The 26,190-nt window shown below is 38.5% G+C and overlaps 1 protein-coding gene across 3 annotated transcripts in view; it reads right to left on the minus strand.

The window, feature by feature from the left end:
* Fbxl17 (F-box and leucine rich repeat protein 17) overlaps positions 1-26,190 on the minus strand; it is a 472,329-nt gene that overhangs the window by 244,227 nt on the left and 201,912 nt on the right. Inside the window, exon 7 of one of the 3 annotated variants that reach the window (XM_087906010.1) lies at positions 23,317-25,332. The exons of the other annotated variants lie outside the window; for them this stretch is intronic. Within the exon in view, the coding sequence (XP_087762136.1) occupies positions 25,305-25,332 (28 nt within the window). The 3' untranslated portion in view covers positions 23,317-25,304. Of the gene's footprint in view, positions 1-23,316; positions 25,333-26,190 lie in introns of those variants that run through there. 3 annotated transcript variants of the gene reach the window in all.

The raw sequence follows: 26,190 nt of genomic DNA on the forward strand, positions 1-26,190 counted from the left end.
ACTGACAATAATTTGTCACCATGCATAACTTACAGCTTAACACAACACTTCTGAGGGTTTGCCATGATTACAGCGTAAAATAACAATGATCAACAAGCGCAGTTAAAAATTATATGGAGACCTACACTACAGTTTTAATTTTTAATGGGATGTAGATAACACAACAGTAGCTACAGAAAGCAGCTCTAAAACACAAGGGACGATGGCTACCAATGGCGATTTCTACGGGGCAACTATCGGGAAAGGAGTCTTGTGATAATATAAATAATTTCAACAGGAGCACCTGGACATTAAAATATCTGCAATATTATACCACACAAAACCAAATTCAATGATTACTTTTACATTTATAATATATAGGGATTCTTTCCCTAACTGACTAAATGGAATCTTCTAGTTGATGTGACTTTTAAGTGGGAGCAACTGAAGCTAGGAAAACTGCATTCTCAAAGAACTGCAACAAAAAGATTAACTTTAAAAACTCACTCAGCAATCTTAATTACTGTTAGTGGAAAACTGTGGTTTAAGTATATTCTTTCTACTGTAAGCCATCAATCTACTTTTATTGCACTCTGATGGAGCGCATAGTTAAGAAAGAGAAAACCTGAAGAAAGGCTCTTTTTAGCACTGTTTTTTCATGAACTAGGGTTTCACCAATTTGTTTTGGGGTTGGATAGGCTGTCGGGTATTAAGAAATCAATGCAATGTCTTCAGCTGTCAGTCACGGGGTGGCGCCACTGGAAATTAAGGGAACACATCTTCAAGCAGAGTTTCACACACATATTTCTAAGGAACCCATTTGCTCTTAAAATAGACAACCTACCACTATCTGCTGAAGGTTCTCAAGGGTATGAAATTATCTAATTGAGTATCATTTTCTTTTATAATCAAAGGATGCTTACATTTAGCTTCAATCACTTGCAGCTTTAACTTTAATATTTTCTATACAGTGAAAATGAGTAAAAAGACTTCACAAATAGTTCCAAATAAGATTACCTGTTTAAATATGTCTCTACTGAGAGGAAAACTGAGTGAAAAATATGTCATGGTTACATAACCCCCGAGAGTTTAATAAACAACATGCCTTGGAGTAGTCATTCATTGCAATGATAGATCGCTAAACCTTCTCAAAACTCAGAGTACAACAAAGGTTTTCAAAGGAAATGAAAGTAATGATGGAGTAGAAAATTATCATCCTTTATATATAAAGTAACCTTCTTACAGATCTTAAATAAGGTTTTCCGGAGTGTGCTGCACATCTCTGTTAACCATATTTACTCAATAACCTAATAAAAGCGAACAAAATGGGTCAATACGAGTTCTGGTAAGTTCTCATAGAAAGCCTACCACTGTGGTTGCTTATTAAAGTAATTATTACTATAGGAGAAGTTTAGTTTAAAAGGAAGAACATTTATGTTGTGTAAGGTGTTTATTTTTCATGTTTACTTTAAGGCATTGTCCTTTATTTTATATAAATATATACATGTTAAACATAACTTGCTGTTAACTTATGATTTTATTATTTAAAATGTTTTGGTGGAGCCAAAGCTGAATTTTTAATTTGAAAACACATAAAAGGAATTAAAAACTCTATCATATACACACATGAAATGAATTCTAACCTCAGAATCAGAAGCATGAAAATGAGCAAAACAAAAAATAATAAAATCCCACGTATCTCATAGTCAAGCTTTTATTAGAAGCAGAATTAAAAAATAGTATTTGCATATAATTATACAATTTGTGGAGATGGCCTAAAAGTGCAATGGAATGACTATCAGCCCTCTGGTGACATTCCAGGATCTGAGTGCATATGGATTCAATATAAATTTTTTTAAAAAATGAGAATCTGCTCAACATTTAAACCAAGCAGGAAAATGTCAATGTGTGCATGCACGTGGGACAAACACACATATACATGCATGTGCACACGTGTGTCCACACCACACACACACACACACACACACACACACACACACAGGGGTGAGGCAAAACCAAGTCTGCTCATAAAGACATTTTCTGTATGTTCAGTATTTCAAATATTTTTTCTATTGCTACCACATAGAGACATTTATTAATGTCTATGTTCATAAGTATGAGAGAAACTTTGCTTTGCTTTTATATTCAGTTTAAAAAAATCTACACAGGCTGTCAATTGTGTTCTGACTGCATAGTAAGATTTACAGGCACAAAGATGGCATGGTCACATTAGCCAGGTGTGCAGAGAAGAGGAGAGCACTTACAAATGAAATTAATAGCATTATACTATGGTAACCTTACTTTAAAGTTCAGTCCTTGTTCTAACATATTTCTTACACTTTTATTTCTGAAAAACAAAAACTAATCTTTTTCATTATTCCAGATAGCAACAATCTTTCTAAACCTTCCAATTTTAGAAAAACTGTAAAACTCAAGAAACATGCAAGCCACATAAACCTCTATGTAACTAATTCTTTACTTTGCTTCCAAGATACTGTTCCAAACAGGAACCGGAAGAGAAACAATTTTCCAGGTTAAGATCTCCTATTTTACTATTTAACATTTGTTGTAACAGAAAGTTCTCAATTAACTTTATTTCTGATGCCAGTAAGTTACCTCCTGGTCCAATACAAGGCTCTTAGATGATAACTGTCTCTTGCCTACCCACCAGTGGAGGCTCCAAATCTTAGTCGCAATAAGCACAATGATTAGGTTATAAGATTTTGTTGTAAAAGTGATTTGCCAAAGAATTGTAATTTGACCAAGATTTCACCTGCTAAAATACCATACAAACAGACGCACAGTCCTCAAGAATGAGCGTAAGTGATTTGGAGTTGAAGTGAGGAGAATGAATCTATAGAACTGCAACTTGTATGTACATTATTGGTTTTAACGGTAGAACACAGACCTGTGACGGGAAATCCTAATAAAGCATTCCATTAGGAAACAAGGAAGGCGTATGTATTTCATAAAAACTAATGACCTTCTGTGAACTCTCTGGTACTCTCTGAGCAGCAATAAACTGCATTCTTATCAAAATATAAATCTTTACTACAGAGGGAATTTAGAGTAATGGTGAGGAGAAATAATTATTACAATATATGTTATATCATGAATGTCAATTTTTATATGACTGCAATAATTATGATTCCATCACAACTTCTAGTTTTCTCTTATGATTTCTAACATTTATCTCAATAAATATAAAGGTTAAACCACATGAATCTTTCAAGAAATTATTTCAGTTTTTAAGAGTAACTGGTATATGAAGCTTCATGTACAACCACATTCAGCCTCGTGTTATACTAGTGGGTTGATTGTGTGTCTTAGTAAAAGGATTTTATATGCATCTTAAAAGAAGACAGTGCCCTTTAAGACATCCAGGCATGATTACTACATGACTCTCTAAATCTAGCATCTCTTAAATACAGACAACAATGATCACTATTGCTTGAAGTCTGCACCTGTTCATGTCCAGTAGAAAAGCATGAAGGATAGGCATGCCATCTAGATAACTAGCAAGGCTGAAACAAGAAGATCTTAAGTTCAAGACCAGGCTAGGCAACTCAGAGAGCTGCTTGCTGTCTCAAAGCCAATGAATGAGAAAGGCTAAGGTGTAACTGAGTAAACAACACTGGCCAGTATAAACAAGGAAGGTGCTGGGTTCAGTGCTCATTCCACAAAAAAATTACAAAAATCTTCAATTAGTAACTATGTTCATATCCATTATTTATTAATAGATATTATACAAATAGATATTAACTAGGAAAAAGGTAATTTTTAAAAAAGGTATACACTATACTTTAGTTGGAAGTTATGCATAGCCATCCTTGGATGCTGTCTGGACAGAAGCATTCTAAAAACCAAACAAATATTTTCTCTTTAAACATTATTTTCTTAGATTTAAAGAGGCAGTTTTCTAATTGTTTTGATGAATTATTACAAAAATGTTTGTATTTAGCAGTCTTTTAGTCAAATACAGATTATCTACAAAATAGCTTTCCCTTCATTGTCCCTTTTTTGGATACTTCCTTATTAATGTCAGCCTTATACAAAAATGTAATCTGGAGGCTCAGGGCCGGCTGCAGAGGTATTATTGGTTTGTGTCTTTTTACAAGTCATCAGATGATGTGTTTGATGATGTGTTTATCAGTTTGCCTCTAACTCATCACGCAAACAAAAAACTATTTATTTTTTTTAAAAAGTTGCTAGTGGCATTACATTAAGAAAGTTTATAAATAATTTAAAATGCCTTCCAAGAAGAACTGAAAGAGCAAGCACCTACTTCCTCAGAGGCAAGGACAGGGGTGCAGTGTAATCACTGATCATGACTCCAAAGATTCTGGAGGAATCGTTAGAATTTGGGCACTGCTCAAACTGTATAGGATGATTATCATTTGAAAGACTATCTACAAGAAGTGGTGGGAAATCACAAAATTAAAAAATACTAGGGTACATTTTAACCTTCTCTCAAGTAACTGGCTCCTCCCTAAACTACTGCCTCTCTGTCTGCCTCTGTTCCTACTTTTATATTTCTAATGCCAGCTGCTGTTCTTCTCTGAGGGGGTATCCAGCAAGGACTACTCTGTTCTAATAGTAGAAACAAACTGTAAATTATACCAAAAATAGAAAATTCCTATTTTATGGCTTTCAACTTTCACGCATTTATTTATTCATTTAGAATAAAAGAACACCCCATGCTAGAAACTTAAATATTACTGTTTTTAATTCTTATTTATGTGCATGTGTCTGTGTCCGTGTGTGTGTCCGTGTGTGTGTGTGTGTGTGTGTGTGTGTGTGTCCATGCTCCAAATGTGTGTGGTGCCTTTGGAAGCCAGAAGAGGACACTGACTCACCTGGAGTTAGAGGTATAGGAGGCGGTGAGCTGCCCAATATGGGTGCTGGGAACTGAATTCAGTTCCTCTAGAAAAGCAACAGGTACTCTTAATTGCTAAGTCCCTACACACAAAATTTGAAACCCATTAAGAGCAACACTGAACTCTGAGTCAGCTCTGAGAATGTGGACTGGAGGAGAACAGATAGGGAAGGATTGGGAGAGCGGGAGAAAGCGTACAAAGGGATGTCATCTGTGTGGAGACCTAGAGAAGAGACAGAGAGAAAACTAAGACAAAAAAACTGCCTCAGACTGTGCAGTCAAATCGTCAGTTTGAATCTACTCTCACTGGCTATAAAGTCTGCATTCAAACACTTATGGTTCCTTTTCCTGGTTCATAAGAATAGGTGGAATGAGCTGGCAAGTAGAAACATTTTGCAGAATTCCAACATACAGCATAGATTTAGTTCATACCAGCACTTTAATAACACAATACACCTTCAACCATCAACAATGTGAGCTTTGAAAATCATCTCTCATATTCCAGTACTACAGCACACTACACTCCAGGCCTTCTCGTCAGTTTACTTCCATGTCTATTCATATATTTTAAAACAACGAATAGATGTAATTTCAGAAATGACACATTAAAAATGCAACTAATTTTCTCCTCAAACTACATAACTGAGCTGATAGCTGCAGGTTTCTTTCCAGGGAACAGCGGGCACAGTATGGCAAAGGAAAGAACAGCACAACTGTGCCAGCACATTGCCACAGAGAATGAACAAAGTGGCAGGAGTACACTCCCAAAGCTGTGCGTGATAGAGTGCATGCGAACCACGCAAATGTGCTAAGATGTTCACTACACTGATGCCTCCCTGATGTCCCATACAATTCTAGCAGCTTCCTAGCTCCTGACCTTACCCTCGCTTCTGCAGTTAAGTGGGATCCTTGGGTCACAGTGCCCTGTCCTGTGCTGCTGCTATACACTCAACTTCTTCCTCTTTGTCCTGCAACCCCACAATGACCCTCCCTACAAAAAGCCATGAATTCAGTCATGTTTAATGTATTTACACATTAATAGTAACATAATCATCTAAACAGGTCTTAAACAACTTCTGTTTAAACAGAAAGCACTGCTGCTGTAGAGAATGCTCTTGTATACTGTAAAGATTTGCTACTCATGTTGGTTTAATAAAATGCTGATTGGCCAGTAGCCAGGCAGGAAGTATAGGCAGGGCATCCCAGCTAAGAGAATTCTGGGAAGAAGAAAGGCAGAGAGTCAGCTACCAGCAAGACACAGAGGAAGCAAGATAGGAATGACTTATTGAGAAAAGGTACCAACCCACATGACTAAACACAGACAAGAATTATGGGCTAATTTAACTTGTAAAAGTTAGTTAATAATAATCCCCAGACAACAAGTCAAACTGTTTATAATAATATAAGCATCTGTGTGTTTCTTTGGGACTGAACAGAGGCCACGGTGGAGTGTTGCTTACTGGCTTACACATCATGGCTTGCTCAGCCTGCTTTCTTATAGAACATAGGACCACTGAACCTGGTACTAGAACTTGCAACAAGTCTTCTGCCTCTGTCTCCCTAATGCTGGGACTACAAGCATGTACCATAAAACTTGGCCTAGTCGTGAGTTTTTATAGAAATTTTCTGTCCCTTTTAAGAAATAATTAATTTCTAAAAATATTCTTAAAAACAGAATTTAAGTGTGTCAGTGTTTGGACCATCAGTAGGAACCTGCTTCTATGTCTCTAACAGTCACTTTATATCCACGTACCACTCTGTTGGTTATAACTTCTATGTCTCTAACAGTAACTTTATATCTACGTACCACTCTGTTGGTTATAACTCGTATGTCTCTAACAGTAACTTTACATCTACGTACCACTCTGTTGGTTATAACTTGCATCAGACAAGAGGATGAAATAAAAGTAAATAAAAACAAGAATGACTAGACCTCACTGCTTGTCCTAATGGAACCCAAAAGTAAACAGACAGAAATCACAAAGCATTATGATAACTGTGATATGTGCAAGGCTTATAAAAAGCTATAAGAAGAGACAGAGATAAAACATCAAGTTGACCATACAAAAAGGGAAAAACAAGTTTCTACAGAGCAGGTCACATAAGCAGCAGGCACTGAGAGGAGAACTACCTCAGATTTATCAACTTAAGAGGAGTGAGCATGCATCTCCTTTCTGACTGAGAGATCTCTAATATTAAAAGAAATGAAACAATGGAAACAAAGAAGTTTCCAGGCATAAACCAGGTACTGGGAGATTTAAGAATATAGCATACACTGGGTATATGTGGGTGGTAGCCGAGAAGCAGATGGCCATGTACTGATGGTGGACAGTATTGAAATACCATACCTAGGGCAAATGGTGTGAAAGGAGAGAAGCAGGTGCCTAGGTGTTGAAGGTGTACAATATTGAAGAACCTAAGAATGTTCCTGAATAGTAAACAAGCTGCATGCACTTAGAGACACAGCATTTGCCAGGTGTAGAATTATTCCATCTATTCTGTCACCTACAAGCTTGAATTCATGGAATATGGTAGCTGACTTACAACATCCTGATTCATGATACCTTCAGGTTCAGTTTCAATCAGTGTTTTCTGAGCTCTCACAAGGAGCTGCTGAGCTCTGCTGGAGGAAATGCAACAGTGATGTGGACTGCTGCCATATCAGATTTATGCCGTCCAAGCTCGCAAAACCACTCAGCAATTCTACATTCTGCCCCTCAGCTCCTTCTGCCACTTCCCATAGGGTTTCCAAATTGTAGCTCCTGACATGAGGGCCCCAAACAAGCCTTTCTCTGCCTCAGGTTTTTAACTGGGAACTTGATCAGCTACAAAGAACAATTAAGGGCCACGGGCCTGTACTCTCTTGGCTTCCTGTTCTCTACAACTACTGATGATTAATCAGTCCCCACCCACCATCTCAGAGCATGAGAAAGTCTTTTCTCTTCCAGAGAAATTCTTCCTGACGATCCCTTATTTCTACACATGCCTCCCAATTCTACTGCCCCCTCAATGTCCCCTTCTCCTTACTGGTATCTCTCATTTTCACATCTCCTTTGCCTTGGCCTCTGAACATCTTCAAGTCTCTCCCTCTTTAAAGAGTAAAGCATAGCAAAGCTCGGGACACAGCAGCCTGGCCTCTGTCACCCATTTTAAGTGGCAGAATGCTAAGTTCAAAGTGCCCACCCTGGGTCCTCCACCTCGGGGTGATCTCTGAAGCTTCTGGCACCTTCTTGAAATGCCCCCTTCCCAGTTTCAAGGACTTTCATTTTCTTCATTATGTTTACTTCCTCTGAACACACATCAGCATGGTTTCCTGGGATGTGGTCTAGGCCCTCAAGCACCTTGATCCTGACCACATCCAACCAAGGAAGTAACAGTCACCTATATACTGGCATTGCCTTAATATCTGGCTTAAATTTATCTCTCAGCTTCTATTCCCACAACTAAGTAGCAAAGAAGATACAAACTCGAGGGTAAGCCTGTACCCGTCTTATTCGGTGTGACAACCACGCAGTGACACAGATGAGAAACTACAGCTGTCTGTTCTGATGTCCTAGAACAAATCATGAATTGTACCTTCTGTTGGGAGTCCTTAACTCCCACTCCCAACGCTCTCTATTTCTGCCTCACCTTAAACATTATCATCTCTTACTTGGACTATGTCCCTCTACCACTTTTCCTAAACCCATATCATGAACTTCTCCCATCTGTGCAAACCTGAATCACTCCTCTATTCAGCACTGGCAGCTGTCCATCTCTCCAGTCACCCCTTACCCTGTGTGCTCTGGGAACAAAGAGCTTTGTTCTTAAGTATATTCCCTCCTAGGTCCGTCTTCCAGAACACTATCTTAACAGAGCAGGCCTTCAACAATCAGGCCCAGTCCCCGTTATGTGAACCATCCTTGGGTTCCTCTGCTTGTCCCAGCATACGAAGACTGAGAGATTCTGTCAGAATGGCTGCTATCCACTTAGACTCTACAGACTTCCCGAAATATCTTTGCTTTATGACTCCAGCATCTCAAACCATGCCCAAGTCACTGTAGGAAAGAATCAATGTTTCTCTTTGATGAAAAATAATAAAAATAAAGCACTGACCTATTTTCTTTCCGGCAGCTGTCCCACATATCAACATTGAGCTCTGCTTCTAAAACCAGACCCGTTCAAGTTACCTCCTCAATTAATCTGACATGACCAAAGCAGTCACTTTCTCCTATTTACCCTCAAACCAGAGGTAGCAAAAGCAACAGATCCTACACTGCTTTGTCTCCAGGCATGGCCCCCTGGGTCTGCATTCCCCCAGCCACAGGGGGAAAGCCTTCCTCATTCAAGCTTCTGCTCTGACACCACTCCCCTCTGGAAGAGGTCGCAACTCACCACTCCCACAAGGGTTGCAATGATTAACTTTCCTCCTGGCATATTCCAAGGTATCTTGTGAGTCGCAAAGTCTCATGAGTTTTAATTATTTGTTAAATGTTTCTCCTACAAGAATCTCGGCTCCTCAGAACAGAGCTGCTATATTGATCTGTAAAACACTGGCACTTACATGTTCAAGTGCTAGTAGGATGAACAAGGGGATAATCATGTACAAACACAAAAATATAAACACATTCTTATTCCAACTAGCATTAATTTACTTACACTTAAAATATCCTTTCCCTCCATTCTTATCATTTTCACGGGCACTTTAGGAACTAAAAAGGCTACACTTGAATTATAATTATTTTTGAATTCCATGTTTTGCTTCCCCTGTAATCTTTTTTGTTGCAAACAGTAATTTTTCAAAGGCTGTTTAGGGAATTTTTTCCCACTTTACTTGCAGCAATAGAAGACTCTTAAAAGGTGTTTGATGAGCTAAATCTGCAAGACACAAAGTGATCTGCAGGGAGGGTCGGCTGGGCCTGAGCTTCCAGAGGCTTCCTGCTACCCATCTTCGTAAATCAGCTCATCCACCATCGCAAACCGTCTTTCTTTGGTACAAAATGCTCTCTGCTTCTTAGTAAATACCAGTTTGCTAACTCATTTTTCCCCTGAAGTGTTTGTAACAGCAATAACTAATACTAATCATTACATTTAAAACTGATTGGAAACAAGGAAAATCACAGGGAGAAAATCTTGATGAGGACGTGGAGAGAACTTTGTTTAAACTGTAAAACCCCTTGTAAAATGAGTTCCATTGCCCACTGGAGAAAACATGACATTGCAGTTATCAGCACACAGAACCCTGAGATTCTGAACACAGTACCCAGTGAATGCTCCAACACAACAGCATTCATTCACACATAAAAGGACACATGATTGACAGGTTTGTTCACCGGCAGCAGTGCGTTCTGGAGAATAAGATGTGGAACCCCAAATATCTCAAGGCCAGGCTTTCTAAAATACTTGTTCAGGCAGAATGAATCAAACCTTACCCTTCTAATTATATGAGAACCTCTTCCACATATTTTTGCCAATATCTATACCAAAATTCCCCACATTTTATTTAGATAAATATTTAAGTATATTTTGAAGCCTAGATAGTGTCAACAGTCAGAGCCAGCAATCCCTCCTGGGCTGAATGAAGTGAAGGCACTTCCTTCTGCTCTTCATGTTCATGAACTCGTTTTCTAACATGGGGTAGTTGGGCAGCTTAGGAGGTGAGGAGGTGAGCAAGTGGGCAGGTGATGTGAGATTCCCCTTTGTATGCTGTGATTACCACTGATAAATAAATGAACTGCTTTGGGCCTATAGCAGAACTATAAGGGAGCAGAGCTAGTTGGGGAAAACTAAGCTGAATGCTGGGAGAAAGGAGGCAGAGTAAGAGAGAAGCCATGTAGCTCTGCTGGAGACAGATGTCCCAACTTTAGCTGGTAAGCCGCACAGATTAATAGAAATGGGTTAAATTAATATGTAAGAGTTAGCCAATAAGAAGCTAGAGCTAATGGGCCAAGCAGTGATTTAATTAATACAATTTCTGTGTGATTATTTTGGGGGTCTGGGTGGCCGGAAAACGAACAAGCAGACAAGCAGCTTCCTACAAAAGGCAAGTAGGCAGATGAGCAGGTAAGCAGGTGAGCAGGTGGGCAGGTGAGCAAGCAGGTGGGCAGGTGAGTAGGTGGGAGGTGGGCAGGTGAGCAGGTAGGAGGTGGACAGGTGAGGAGGTGAGCAGATGGGTAGGTGGGCAAGAAGGCACAACACTGCTTTCTCAGGTCCAGACTCATTCTGTCTATGGTTGCTTTTGAAAGTTGTCTCCATGTGAATTTTGAGCCAGAAAAATGTGTGTGTGTGTGTGTGTGTGTGTGTGTGTGTGTGTAAGTACGTGTGTTTGTATGTATGTATATGTATGTGGGGGGTTATCATAAAGCCTTTAAGTCCTTAAAAGATAGAAAAGATATGGGGAAACAACAAAAATAATCCCAAATTAATGGAAATAACTTCAGATTGAAAATCACAGAAAGACATTACAGAAGGGCCTGATTTGCAGCTTTTAGGAAAGAGTCCTCCAACTTGTGTTTCTGAAAACACAGGCAAAAGGACCGAGCTGTGGCACCTTAGGGAGCCACTCCTTGTTCTGTGTTTCTCTGGCATTTGTAACAAATCACATTAAGAAGAACCAAAAGCAAAAGGAAAGGCTTTCTTTGCGCACTTTTAAAAGTGGAAGAAAATGGTTTCTTTCTACAGCACACTCCAAGCCCCTCCAAGAACTAACACACTTGCTCCTGGGGAGGGCAATGCATGGAAGATGTTTAACACACTAATTCTGTACAGACTCAAATGATAAAATAAATGAGCTTTAGCACACGCGTGCGCACACACACCCCACATGCACAGGGTGGGGGAGAGGGGTTCTAACAGTGAAACACCCTAGTTAAATGGTTTTGTCATTCAGAGGAAGCAATTTTCCACAGCTAAAAATATTTTTTGAGTCTGATATAAGAATAAAATTACATTAAAAGGCCAAGATGCATGGGTTTGGTAACTTGCCAAAGGTAGATGCCGACTTCTGCAGATTTCTATTTCAAAGATAATACCAAGCATCCCAACATTTCTAATTCATAATCAACTGCTGCAGGCAAGAAGACTGTTCCCAGTGATCTGTCCTGCCGTATTTTAACCCATCCCACACACAATCATATAATACTATGTCTGAGAGACTCTGCACACTCTTTCTTAGCAGAAATCTTTGACACAGATAATCTACTGAAACTCGCTAAATAATTAAATTCAAAATATGACTAATACTGACAAAAATTTTAGTTGGTCTATTATGCCTCGACAGCCCAGTGAACTGAAGTCACTGACCTACCTTCACATCTAATGACAATAAACACAATTAACAATTCAAGTAATTCAACTGATCATTGTGAGTGTGTGTACTTTAAAAAGCAAACGTGGTAGAAAAGAACACCACTTTAAACACATTGTTCTAAAGTTGCACAGTTTTAATTCAGACTCAGTGCTGCTTTGTTAACAGAGTTTCAAAGACATTCTTAATTTAATAATAAAACAAGACCCAATTTTCTTTAAACTGACATATTCGAATTAATCCACATTGTCGATGACGGATTCAAGACTATAATTTGTGACTAGTAAAATGTATCTGAAGTTCAGACGGTCTGGGCTGAGTACTGTAGCCAAAGTGCTCAGTTCCTGAGGAGGCAGTGGGGGAAGAAGAGTGAGAACACATTCCTTGTCAGATAAATACGATACACAACAGCTTAATAAACGCAAGTACGGCTCCAGGGTGACCAGGAGAGCCGCATTCCTAGAACAAGTCTTAGAGCACTTCATTCTCACTAGGGCTCGAGCCAGACAGAGCCGTGAAGTTCATTAATCCGCTGTCAAGGCTCACGCTATCTCCTCACCACTCCAGGGTTAACAGCTGGAACTCGCCAGCCCCTCTGCTGCTCCACTTTCATTTGTGAACATATGGAAATATTAGTACCTTAGAGTACTTACTATAGAAAAATCAAGGATATGGAGTAAGCTATACTTTAAGTTCCATTTCTACAAAGTTTATCATACAGGTAATAGAAAGGATTGGGGAGGGGGACCTAAACGATCAAACTGATTTAAAGCTTATTTGAAATCAAAATTGTAAGTGCCTCCATTCTCAGTATGCAAAGGAACTGCATGATTCAAGGAGAAACAGTGTTAAAACCGCTGTTTCCTAAACTAAGCACGTGCTCTTCACAATTTAGAAGGCATCACTATCAACCTCAAGAGGGAAACACACAGATATGTAGCAATGTTTTCAAACTCAGGGCCATAGCCTGTGCCCAAGCAAGCTATGCTGGGCCTCCTGTCCTCAATAAGCCAATTAAACTGCCAGTGCAAAGCACAAAATAGAGATTTATTTGACATGGCAAAGGGAGAAGTACAGAGGAGTGTTGGTCCCCTGAGGGCCCTCTTCGGGGCTCTAACATGAAGTAGGGCTAATAGCAGAGCATAACTAGGCAGCCAGCACCATCGGGATGCGACCCTTCCTTCCCATCGCTGTTTTAGTTCCAAGGCTTCCAACAAGATCAGTTTCCCCTACACAGTGAATGGACTGACAGACACACTGTGAAGCTCCTGCTTGCCTTGGGGCTCTAAGCTTTCCTTCTCTTAGTAGAAATTTCCTATGCAGGTATCCATTTCTTGGAATCCATCACTTCAGTCGTCTAAAAGGGGAAAGAGGTGGCTTGAATCCTTTGCCCACTCTTCCGAAGCAGGCTGCAAAAGGGGCAGTAAGACACTGGGCTCCGATCACCAGAACTGATCCACAACCTTAAAATCTCCATTATGCTGTCACCTCCTGGGTACACAGAAAGGGTGAAGGTCAGAGGACTTGTAAATTCTCAGAGGAGGGTTAATTTAACTCATGGCCCCTGAGACAGCTCTGAGTGTCCTTTTCTTTCCGTTTCCACTACATACATAGTCACTGTAAGGCAAGTGTTCCCCTACCTCATTCAGTTTCTGGATTTCTATGCCCTTTCTCTAGTCCAAGTGTCTAGAGCAATCCAAATCCCTGTCTCAGAGAAGCACTCAAAGGAAACCAAGTATCAAAGTTCTTTGAATTTCAGGAACTCAGGTTTTGTGTTACAATAACCAGTACTTAAGTTTCAGAAATGGTAAAACTAAAATTTAAATATGCCTATTTACCTTCCAAGGAGCCTCTTGGGGAATTGATCATCCCTTTTTCGCTCAACTATCTACTTTCCTTACCAGAAAAATAAAAAAAAAAAAAGAAGAAGAAGAAGCTGCATCCTGTCATGGTCCACAAGAGAATAAGCTCAAAATTGCAATGAATGAGGAAGAAAAATAACCCGAGAAAGAGGTGGGACGGCAGGGATGCTAGAAGGAATCATATGCACAAGTTCTGGCGAATACATGGGTAAAAATAATCACCACTGTATAAAACTGTATAAAAGATTAATTCCTACTGGGGAAAAGTACTAAGTGTGACAAAGCATACTTTATTTACTTTATGCTAGCAAATGTGTAGACTGACAGAGGGACAGCACCACTGGACAGACAGAGGTGAAGAGACTGATGGAGGGACAGCACCTAAGCACAGGTAAACTGGAAACAGTGTCTAAACAGAGGAAAATGAACTAACATTTGATGTTATAACAGTTAATCAATTTGAAAATTCAAAATAATTTCATAAAATTAAATCTTGTATATTGGAAGTCTGGTGTATTGGAAGTTCCCTAAATGCAAATAAACTGGGAGGGAGGAAGAAGAGAAAGTCCTAAATAAATGGAAACACTTGAACCTAACTCAGAAAACAAAGATTAAAACTCTGATGAAATTTTCTTTTGTACTTTAGTGGTTTGAACAATTTAAACCAAACCAATCAAAAACTGACAATTAGTCTTTAGCTAGGGACTCACTGCAATGAGGCAAATGAGGCTATGGCCCCATCCTTTCTCAGATTTCCTTCTTGCTTCCACCTTCCACCCATGGAACACCAAACCACTGGCAGCCCAAGCTGCCTGATTAGAAAGATGTCTTAAAATTTTAATAAATCTTAGTATATATTTTATCAAGTAAAACAGGTCAAAGAACAGATGAATATGGTACCTCTATGTAAATAAAGACAAACTGTATTATAAAGAATTACACCTATAGGTGATAAAAATAAATAATAAAATGTCAGAATCTTTGTAGTGAGGTAGATTGTGGCAATGTGAAAATTCACATTGTAAGGATACAAACTAGTGTCTCTGGGAGGTCTCAAAGGACACACACAGGTCAATTTCATCTTCAACATTTCTTTATGTAATTCTTAAGACTGCCACAAGGTGGCAGGTGTGGTGCAGGCTCTGGATAAGACAGAGCATTGTGAACTACGAAATGAGAGTCACAACACTCTCCTGTTGACACAATCTCTTAAATAGGAAGTTATGTGCCTGCCATTGTCCTTCTTTGAACATTATGACTGAGGCAAAGCAAGAGCTTCTCACTTTGCTAACAATAAAACCAAAACTCAGCTACTGTAATAAAGGAATCTAATTATCCTCTACTCTCTTCCCATCATTAGGCTGTGGCAAATAGTGTTCCATATATGCTGACAATGACTATAGACATCCTTGTCTCACATCACAGTATACAGACACCCTGAGGATGGGATCTATGTCCTATGTACCATTTTTGTATCCCTTAAACTAAAGATCCAATTACAGGCACTTTACATATAAAGTAAACACTATTTTTTGATAACACCATTTATAAATTAGAGTAAATAAGAGATATTCTGAAATAAGGGAAGGCAGGTTCAGCAGTCCAGGATCAAATCCTACCCTGTCACTGCAATACACAACCAATCTGTACCTTGAGAATGCCAGATAATTTATATTGGTATGTTTTTATAGAGGAGGAAGATAATTTTATTAAATAGATGAAACAGCCAGTAAATGGCCAGTTAAACATTATTGTTACATATAAACATTCAAATAAAGTACACAGGTGAAGGACTGTTATGGCAATAGACTTTATCCTTGGAACAAACTCTTGTTGATGCCCAGGTCCTTCGTGTTGATGTCTCAATCACCTAAGCCGACCTAAGAGTCACTTCCTTACCTGACTTCAAAGAGCACTGTGCACTTGGTAGGCAGAAAAGAGCCCGGATTGTCTTGCCTTTGATGGGTTAGTGTACAGACAGGCCATGGTAGTGACTTCCTTTAGCAGCCTGATAAGCACCTCAGCTTCCACAACAACTTCAACATCACAATCCACACTTACTTGTTACACATGACCCCCTTCCTGCTTATGCTAAGATAAAGTTAATGATCCACTAATTTAGAAGGAATGGAAAAGAATACCTAATGTTAAGACATCCTACGTCACCGAAGTGCTCTTTTCATGAAGCTTATATTTTTTTAAAAATATTCCTTTTTGCCTTGAATATTTTGGGGTGCCAATCAATGTCCAATGTTAGCTGACTGACATTCACTGTTTTCCCTTGAGTTTTTGTTTTGCATGTGCTTAGAGACCTTATGTTTGCTTCTTTCCTTTTTAATTTTTAATTATGAAACATTTCAAACACTCAGAAAAGAGGTTTTTAATGTATACCCCTGAATCTCTCACTGAAACACGTCAATTGTTAACGTTTCACATCATCTCCTTCATTGTTTTCTCAACATGTGTGTATGAAAATAAATTTCCATCACCCTGCCTAAGAACTCAGTATTTATCAACTAAAATCATTCTCTTAGTGAGGTGCATTATACATCAAAATCATGGCCAAGAAAATAACTCTGACATGATCTTTTTACATATATGGTATTTCCACTTATCCCTATCACATTTTTCAGAGTTTTGTTTGTTTCGATCCAAAAAGCAATGAATAACTACACAACGCAAGTAACTGTCACATTTTTAAACTCCTTTTCCTACCCTTCCCTACACTGACCATCCTAAAGTATATTTCACTAGTCTTACAGGATGCCTATGGTTATGACTGCTCTGACTGCACTCCTGAGATTAGATGCAGATCAACCATTTTGTAGAACAATGGAACAAAGCTGCCTTGCCCAGGCTTGCCTCTGATGGTGTACACTGTCCACTACTGGTAATGATTCTTGGTTATCTGATTAAGGTGAAGCAAGCTGGATTTCTCTGTTGAAAACGTACTGTTTAAACCAGGTATGGGGTATATGATGGGAATCTCAGCACCTGGGCAGTAAAGGGGGAAGGATGAGGAGTTCAAGACCAGCCTTGGCTACAATAGCAAGTATGAGGGCAGTCTGAGTTATATGAGTGCCTATCTGAAAAAAGAAACATTTTATATATCATATATATCACATACATATGACACCACATATTATTTTACATAATGGTTACCTCCTGACTTCTCTAGCATATATTCTGAAATTGCTTGCCTTATTTTCTATAAAAAGAAAGAGGGGAAAAGCCATCCAAACACAAGCAGAACTATACTAAGCCTACAAAACTTGAGCCCATCTGTCTCACTTGCTAATAAAGAAAATTCTCTTTCCTTTGCAAAATTATAGGGAAATCTGTCAATCAAACTTAGCTTGTCTCCTACAAGATGTACCAGGTTGTCTGTCACATCTATAGTTTCTTCATTTGTGGCAGATCTTACTTCATCAGCACTAATGAAGCAAACTAGACAAGAAGGTGAAATAAGGTTTTGATCAAAATCCTAATTCCCAAATCAGCAGTTAATGGGGCAGTCAGGGAAGAGTAGAGCCAGCTGCAGACACTAGAAGAAACTTTGCCATGACAAATCGTTACGAGAGTGTCATATCTAAAGATAGTGACCGTGACCTAGGCTCAAATGTTACTTATGAAACTCAAGACTTATCTTTCCATTATGTAAGCAGAAAGCAATTTAAATGAGGGAGCTTACGTTTCCATTTACATTATTTATTTTGTACAGAGACTGTCAGACTTTTTTACTAAGTCACCTAGGAAAGATCAAGAAGCATTAATGCACCCAATAATGAACACAGTATGCTTCAATGGCATGTATTCCCAAGAACTTTGATTACAAGGTTAAAAGAGGGGGACACAATAAATTTTTCCACAGGAAAGACTGAATGTCCATGGTAGTTACAAGGACCGAGGAATCCTGACCTCAATTTTGCCCTCTGAGCAATGTTTTTATTTAAGAAAAGGAACTAATGAGTTTTCAGGATTCTGAATTCAGAGTAATCTATGAACCTGAATGAATATACAGATAACTAAAACTCCATGTACTCCCCCAGAAGACTGAACTCAAAAGTATACAATTTAAGTAGGTAGTAAAACATTTCAAAACCAAAATAATTCATCATTTACCAATATTTTTTAAATATGAAAAATTCCATGGTGAAAAAAATACCAAAATTGTAAACAATGACAGGCTGTTTCCTCACCACCCACCTACAGTTTTTGAGAATACATTATACAGCAATCTGGAAGCTCCCATCCAATCAAGCTTTTAAGTCTGCCATTTAGAAAGATGTTCAATAGACTGTACAAAGTCCGCCTTTATGTAGTTTTGTATTTTCTGGCTATCAATCTTAGTAACTCTTGAAGTTTGGGAAGTATTTTGACAGATGCAGCAACAATAACATGTAAAATATTCATTTATTGCCACTACCCATCTAAGGTGAAAACATTTGATTTGAATGGTGTAAGACAAGATTGTCTTCAAACTAGGAGAACAAGGGGAAAGAAAGAGATGGGTAAATCCAAGAAAGGAAAAAAGAAAACACCATGGAAAGGGCTAGAAATAATGTCAAAAACACAACAGGATAGGCTCAACAATGACAAAGAAATATGAAAACAATAAATTAAAGGGTTGAAGGGAAGCAGCAGAAAGATGTACTCAGTCATCCCTGGACAGACCCACTGACTAAAGATTCTATATTAGCAAAGGACAACTTGGGGAGGAAAGGGCTTTTCTGGCTCATACTTCCACAGCACTGTTTAACATTCAAGGAAGTCGGAATAGGAACCTGGAGGCAGGAGCTGATGCAGAGACCATGGAGGGAGCTGCTTAATGGTTTGCTCCCCATGGCTTGTTCAATCTGCTTTCTTACAAAATCCAGGAATCACCAGTTTAGGGCCCACAATGGGCTGGTTAGGGCTGGGCCCTAAACCATCAATCATGAATTGTGAAAATGCCTTACAACTGGATATTATGGCATCATTTGCTTAATTGAGGCTCCCACCTTTAAGATGACTTTAGATAGCTTGTGTCAATTGACATAAAACTATCTAGTGCACCCATGCTGTTCAAAACCCAGGTAAAACCTACTCTCTGAAGACTGCTTTGATAGCAGGAAGCCTTGAGACAAGACAATAAATAAGATTTCCATAATTCCGACAACAAATTAGATACTAACAAGAAACCAGATCTCCCTTAAGACTGAGGGAAAAACAACCTACATTTGGTACTGTGCTCTAACAGCCAGTGAGTCTATTACTACTAACAGTATCTATATAAGCCAAGAATCTCCTCTCTCTCTCTCTCTCTCTCTCTCTCTCTCTCTCTCTCTCTCTCTCTCTCTCTCTCTCTCTCTCTCTCATATACACACAACCTGTCAACCAGTCTGCTGAAGTACCCTGAACTTAAGGAAGTCTAATGCAGATTTTGTGTACACACAAAGGAAGTCTGAAGTCCTGGAATGACTCCTCATAGATACCCAGTCTTAACAAATTTTAAAGGAGCCTTCCTGTGAGCTTTCTCAGAAAACAAAAACAAAAACAACAAACAACAAAAAAAAACTACACCCAAACCCCTAAAATAAATAAAGCAGGTTGGTACGGCTGCTGTGGTTCCCAGCTAGACTGCCAAAAAACTTTAGTCCTTCTTCTACAATTAGCCTTCAGTTAAGCAGCCTGTCTGTATCTGCAAAGTCAAGAAGGCATTAGAAATAGTAAAAAGTTCGAAGTTCGAGATTTTAGGTGTGCCTGCAAGTAGAACTTCCTAATTTCCTAGTTCTTCATCCATACAGTAATTACTTGTAAATAAAGAATTTTTTTTTCTGCCAGATCCAGGTGTTAACTGGCACCAGAATAATTTATGACTTAAAAGAAAAATAAAAGTTCCTAAAAACTATGAACTTTACACTTTCTAAACAAAAAGCGCATTTTCATTGTATTTATTCTCATTCTTTCTCTGAATTTTGTTTTCTGAACTTAAGTCATAGTGTACTAAAATGACCTGATACTTACACTTTTCCTATAGGCTGTCATTGAAAGAAGAATGAGTAAACAAAGAAGGAATTAACTGAAATTAAACTTCAATTTAACAAGGACAATCTAGAGTTCTGATTAGACAAGTTTATAAGGTATTAAAATATGGTATAGATATTTGGTATTTAATAGGTTAATATTAAATTGGTGTTTTTCGTTTTTGTAACTGCTATTAAAGCAGGCACAAAGTTATGAGGGATTTATGGATTTTTAATTTTCTCTTTCCCTTAGCTGTGGCAATGAACAAACTGGGCCAAGCGACCACTCTATTAGTTTATGTTTTTGCAACCAGTGGCTAGTACCTGTAGTGCTGGAATTTCACAGGTTCACTTTACTTGTGAGTTTGCTGTGTGCCTCTATTTGAGCTCACCAAGTTAACTGGGAAGAAAAAAAAATCCTTTATCAAAAAGAAAATGTACACATATTTATATTAAATACAAAACATATATCTTTAATATGAATTTATAATTTCTGATCAATTCAAGGGGGAAAAATCTTTTACCTAACTTGAAATTTAAAATTTTCTGCTCTAAAGAAGTGTCAAAGCTTATGAAGAACTGCATTCTACCTGAAATCAATGCACTCCCTGCCTTTAGCTCACTTAAAGCAATTATAAATGTGTTGCTATGAAAACTTAGTACCAACCAATTTTCATCCACTTTCATAAAAACATGTTTTGAGATTCATTTTATAATTCTATCTAAAATGAGCTTTTCTTAAAATATACTTCTAGCTTTACATATCAAATAAAGAACAAAACACAAAAAAAATGATAGCAGCAATTAAGCTCCTACTCTAATCTGAAGTTCCAAGAATAATAATTTGTTTCTAATGCAAATATGTTAGCTCTTTCGCATGGCAAATAGACACTGAAAATTTAAAACAGTCTAGTGCAGGACAACAGAATTATTTGAAGAACTAAACGAAGTCTGTTAAGAATATGTTATATACTTTCATTTCCAATCATTTAAATGAGTCAGGTTATTTAAATTAAGAAAGAATTTCAAGAAAGACTGTTATTTAATGAATATAAAACCAAGGATCAGACCCCGCTGTTAGATATGCAGACGCCCACATCTGACAGCCCGCCTCGCCTCCCCGCACTCCGTCTCCAGCTCATGCTCTCCTGCGCACAGCACCGAGCAAGCGGGACAGAGGAACACGTCGAGGACAACACTCACATGAGGGTAACTGGGGAAATACACACTCACATGAGGATTACTGGGGAAATACACACTCACATGAGGGTAACTGGGGAAATACACACTCACATGAGGATTACTGGGGAAATACACACTCACATGAGGGTAACCGGGGAAATACACACTCACATGAGGGTAACTGGGGAAATACACACTCACATGAGGGTAACTGGGGAAATACACACTCACATGAGGATTACTGGGGAAATATACACTCACATGAGGGTAACCGGGGAAATACACACTCACATGAGGGTAACTGGGGAAATATACACTCACATGAGGATTACTGGGGAAATACACACTCACATGAGGGTAACCGGGGAAATACACACTCACATGAGGGTAACCGGGGAAATACACACTCACATGAGGGTAACTGGGGAAATACACACTCACATGAGGGTAACTGGGGAAATATACACTCACATGAGGGTAACCGGGGAAATACACACTCACATGAGGGTAACTGGGGAAATACACACTCACATGAGGGTAACTGGGGAAATATACACTCACATGAGGGTAACTGGGGAAATACACACTCACATGAGGGTAACTGGGGAAATACACACTCACATGAGGGTAACTGGGGAAATACACACTCACATGAGGGTAACTGGGGAAATACACACTCACATGAGGGTAACTGGGGAAATACACACTCACATGAGGGTAACTGGGGAAATATACACTCACATGAGGGTAACTGGGGAAATACACACTCACATGAGGGTAACTGGGGAAATACACACTCACATGAGGGTAACTGGGGAAATATACACTCACATGAGGGTAACTGGGGAAATACACACTCACATGAGGGTAACCGGGGAAATACACACTCACATGAGGGTAACTGGGGAAATACACACTCACATGAGGGTAACTGGGGAAATACACACTCACATGAGGGTAACTGGGGAAATACACACTCACATGAGGGTAACTGGGGAAATATACACTCACATGAGGGTAACTGGGGAAATACACACTCACATGAGGGTAACCGGGGAAATACACACTCACATGAGGGTAACTGGGGAAATATACACTCACATGAGGGTAACTGGGGAAATACACACTCACATGAGGGTAACTGGGGAAATATACACTCACATGAGGGTAACTGGGGAAATATACACTCACATGAGGGTAACTGGGGAAATACACACTCACATGAGGGTAACTGGGGAAATACACACTCACATGAGGGTAACTGGGGAAATACACACTCACATGAGGGTAACTGGGGAAATACACACTCACATGAGGGTAACTGGGGAAATACACACTCACATGAGGGTAACTGGGGAAATACACACTCACATGAGGGTAACTGGGGAAATACACACTCACATGAGGGTAACTGGGGAAATACACACTCACATGAGGGTAACTGGGGAAATACACACTCACATGAGGGTAACTGGGGAAATACACACTCACATGAGGGTAACTGGGGAAATACACACTCACATGAGGGTAACTGGGGAAATATACACTCACATGAGGGTAACTGGGGAAATATACACTCACATGAGGGTAACTGGGGAAATATACACTCACATGAGGGTAACTGGGGAAATATACACTCACATGAGGATTACTGGGGAAACATTTTCTTAAAAGAGCACTGGAAGGAGGAAAAGTTTCTCTTCAAAAGACTTTTCCATTCCAAATAGGTAAATCTGTTTGGCTGCAAGGGTACTCCCGTAATTCTGATGAGAAATGTTTTTACATTCTAAATGACAACTAAATATATCTTACATAGATCCAGTCATGAAAATATGCAAGGTGTCATTACATGAAGGCTCTGGTTTTCAGGAAAAAATACAAAACCCAGGGGGAGAAAAAAACATTTACTTGAAAAAAAAAATCATGTCTGCTCTTTTTTATGTTAAGAACAGCCTATGAAGAGTAGACGAAGAATAAATTTAGTTTTCATTTTTCTTTAAAATAAAGTAATTAAAAGTAATAATGAATCACTAGTTTAAGCATATTAAAAACAAAATAAAATTCATATGTAAGAAGTACCATGTTTTAATACTGGCTACTGAGCAAAAGAAGATAAAAGACAAAAACTCTGAAAGCAATGATTTATTCGTGATCGTAACAAAAAAATAAACCTAGTTCAGTTTAGTACGTTAAGGCTTAGTGTTAGACAGAACAAATGGACCAATTATTTCTACATAAGACCTTCTGACCCTAATTACAGACAGTTAGCTTTCATTAATAATCACTGCAGTTATATTGAACTTAATATACCTGCTTTAAAAGAAAGGTTAAAAAATAAAAAGGGAAAAGTTTGTAATAAAATTGCAAAGTAGCATTAAGAAAAAATTCCCTAAAGTTCTAGAAAATACAATTAAATATATTAAATAAAAGAAGGCAAAGCCCCCAAAGCAGAATATTTTCAAATGATGTGATATGAATTCCTAACTTTAAAATCCTAGATAATCATCTGTACAATCATCAAAATTATCTAAGTTCAGAGAACAAACCAATTATGAAGCTAACATTCACAATTATATTTAAATATATAGAAAGCATAGTCAACTAATTAGAAAATATTGAGGCATTTGCAATACAGATAAAGTTATTAGATGCATAAAAGTAAATTTAACATCCATTTTAAAGAGGAAAATCAACCTCACAAAAGAGGGCCTTAAGCAAATATGAATTTTATGTCTTCCAATATTTTAATCATACTAAATTTCCACAATAAAACTCAAATTTAAAGCACTAACATAGTAAGGTGTGTGTGTGTGCACAAACAAGCTTTTTGGGTCTGTTGAGGACCACAGAGGTGACAGTCAGGCACTGCCCAAGACTATTTCAGTGATTTTAGTACACAGGACTAAAGGTCCTAAGCAATTCAGTCCCACATGTGGTTCTGTAGGTCACAATGAAAGTTAGGGATCATTCCCATCGTCATCAGTGAAGAGTCTAAGCACCAGCAAGACTAGAGCGCACCAGATTCACAAAGAGCTTTGAGCAATCAAGTCTAAAATACACAGATCAGAGAATTAAGACAAAGAGACAAGAAAGCCTTGGTAACTGATATCAGTCTTATACTTTCCTGAATGTAGACAGCACTGGGAGAAGCAGACAGAGCTATAGAGTTTAGTAGTCTGTAGAGTCTTATTGATAATAGAGACATAAAAGTCTGTATACTGACTTTACTGAATCAAGGAACATGGACCAGGAAAATAGGGCAGTGCCTGGCAAATGAGTGGTCGTGTTTCAATAATTAACTTCAGATTCGGGATGTTAACAGAGAATAAAGATCAGCATATCCTCTGCCAAAGAAAACCAGCAATGATCCTGAACAGAAAAATCTAGTGTTCAGTCAAGTGGAAGGTCTATTCTCATGTCCCTGCCATTTAGGCCAAACTAACCCTACACTCCTGTACACCCTTTTCATTGATTCAAATGACTATTAAATTTGATGTAAAAAGAAACTACTAAAGCAAATGATGATGTAAGAGGATAACAATTCACATTTCTAAGAACCTACTAAGATGAAACATCAACCTCAGCATTGCTTCGGTCTGCATTTTGTGATCCTCTACCAGCATCTGGGAGCTGTAGGTCATACAAGCAGAGAACAGAATGGACCCATGGTCTTATGAGGATGGGGATCCTTTACCTATCACTCTACTGGACAAGGATGCAGAGATACCAGCAGTCAGCAAGGATGGGGTTGCTCACAGACTCAAGTCTGGTCAGCACTCTAATCATGGACTTTCCTCCAGAACTCTAAGAAATTTGTAGGACACCTAGCATATGGCATTTTGTTACAACAACCCAAATGGAATAAAATAACAAATAAAGATACTATATGGAAAAATAGATTGAGACAAACATTTCATAGAGTGAAACTAACAAAAACATTATATTTTCCATTATATCTTAACATGCTACATACATGTCTTTTTAGAAAAACATATGTTAAAACATGAAGTTATAAATGTAAAGACAGTAATGATAAATCAGCTTAGGTTCTGGGATTACTTTCTTAATCAGGACAGGAAAAGCTTATACTTTCAACTTCTCACATATGAGAAACATCACAGCAATGAGACTCTTAGTGTGCACCTACAAGAAAATAAAAACATTTTAAAATTGCAAATCTCAACAAGTCCTTTCACTTTGTCACATAACTACTAAAAGAGTGACCCAGTGATTAGGTGTGCTTATTCCCACCACAAAGAAGTTCCACAAAACCCAAGTCCTAAGGTGACGATGAGTCAGAGTGATAAGAATGCACCACTCACTAATCTGAGTGGCCTGCAATACCCTCATTGCAGTACCAATGGTCTGCTGCAGATTAAGAGCACTGTAATAGCAAGACCAGATTTACACATCCTAGGAAACAGTTACATGCTGATGAACAGCATTAATTTGACATAAAGGATCCTAGTGGTTATAAATGTACCTTCTCCCTACTTTAATTGGCAATGGCTACCCTGACCTTTCACCATAACTCTAACTACAGCACAGTAATTAGGCAAAGCAATACTTCGCTTGTGAAATAAAAAGTAGGGGAATAAGCTCCCATCATTAGCTTTGAGAATATAAAACGGGCCAAGTGAGTTGCCAATCAGAAATATATGTATGTATGTATGTGTGTGTATATGTGTGTGTGTGTGTGTGTGTGTGTGTGTGTGTGTGTGTGTGTGAGAGAGAGAGAGAGAGAGAGAGAGAGAGAGAGAGAATCTGACTATCCAACCACAGGCCAGAATACCTTGGTATTCTGAAGGCAGAGGCAATTCCTACAACTAAAGAAGAAAACTAGACAGAAATTAGAAGTCTGTCTAATTAGAAATTAGAGAAGAAAAAATTCGGGTATTTGGACAGGTGTAGAGAAAAAGGAGAGAAGTTTTACTTCAATGAATCAAAAAATGATAACTATAAATTCCTAACTGTGGTACACAGAAGCACACCTGCCTTGGG

This window comes from Myodes glareolus, chromosome 1, assembly GCF_982192425.1.
Source record: "Myodes glareolus chromosome 1, mMyoGla1.1, whole genome shotgun sequence".
NCBI lineage: Eukaryota > Metazoa > Chordata > Mammalia > Rodentia > Cricetidae > Myodes > Myodes glareolus.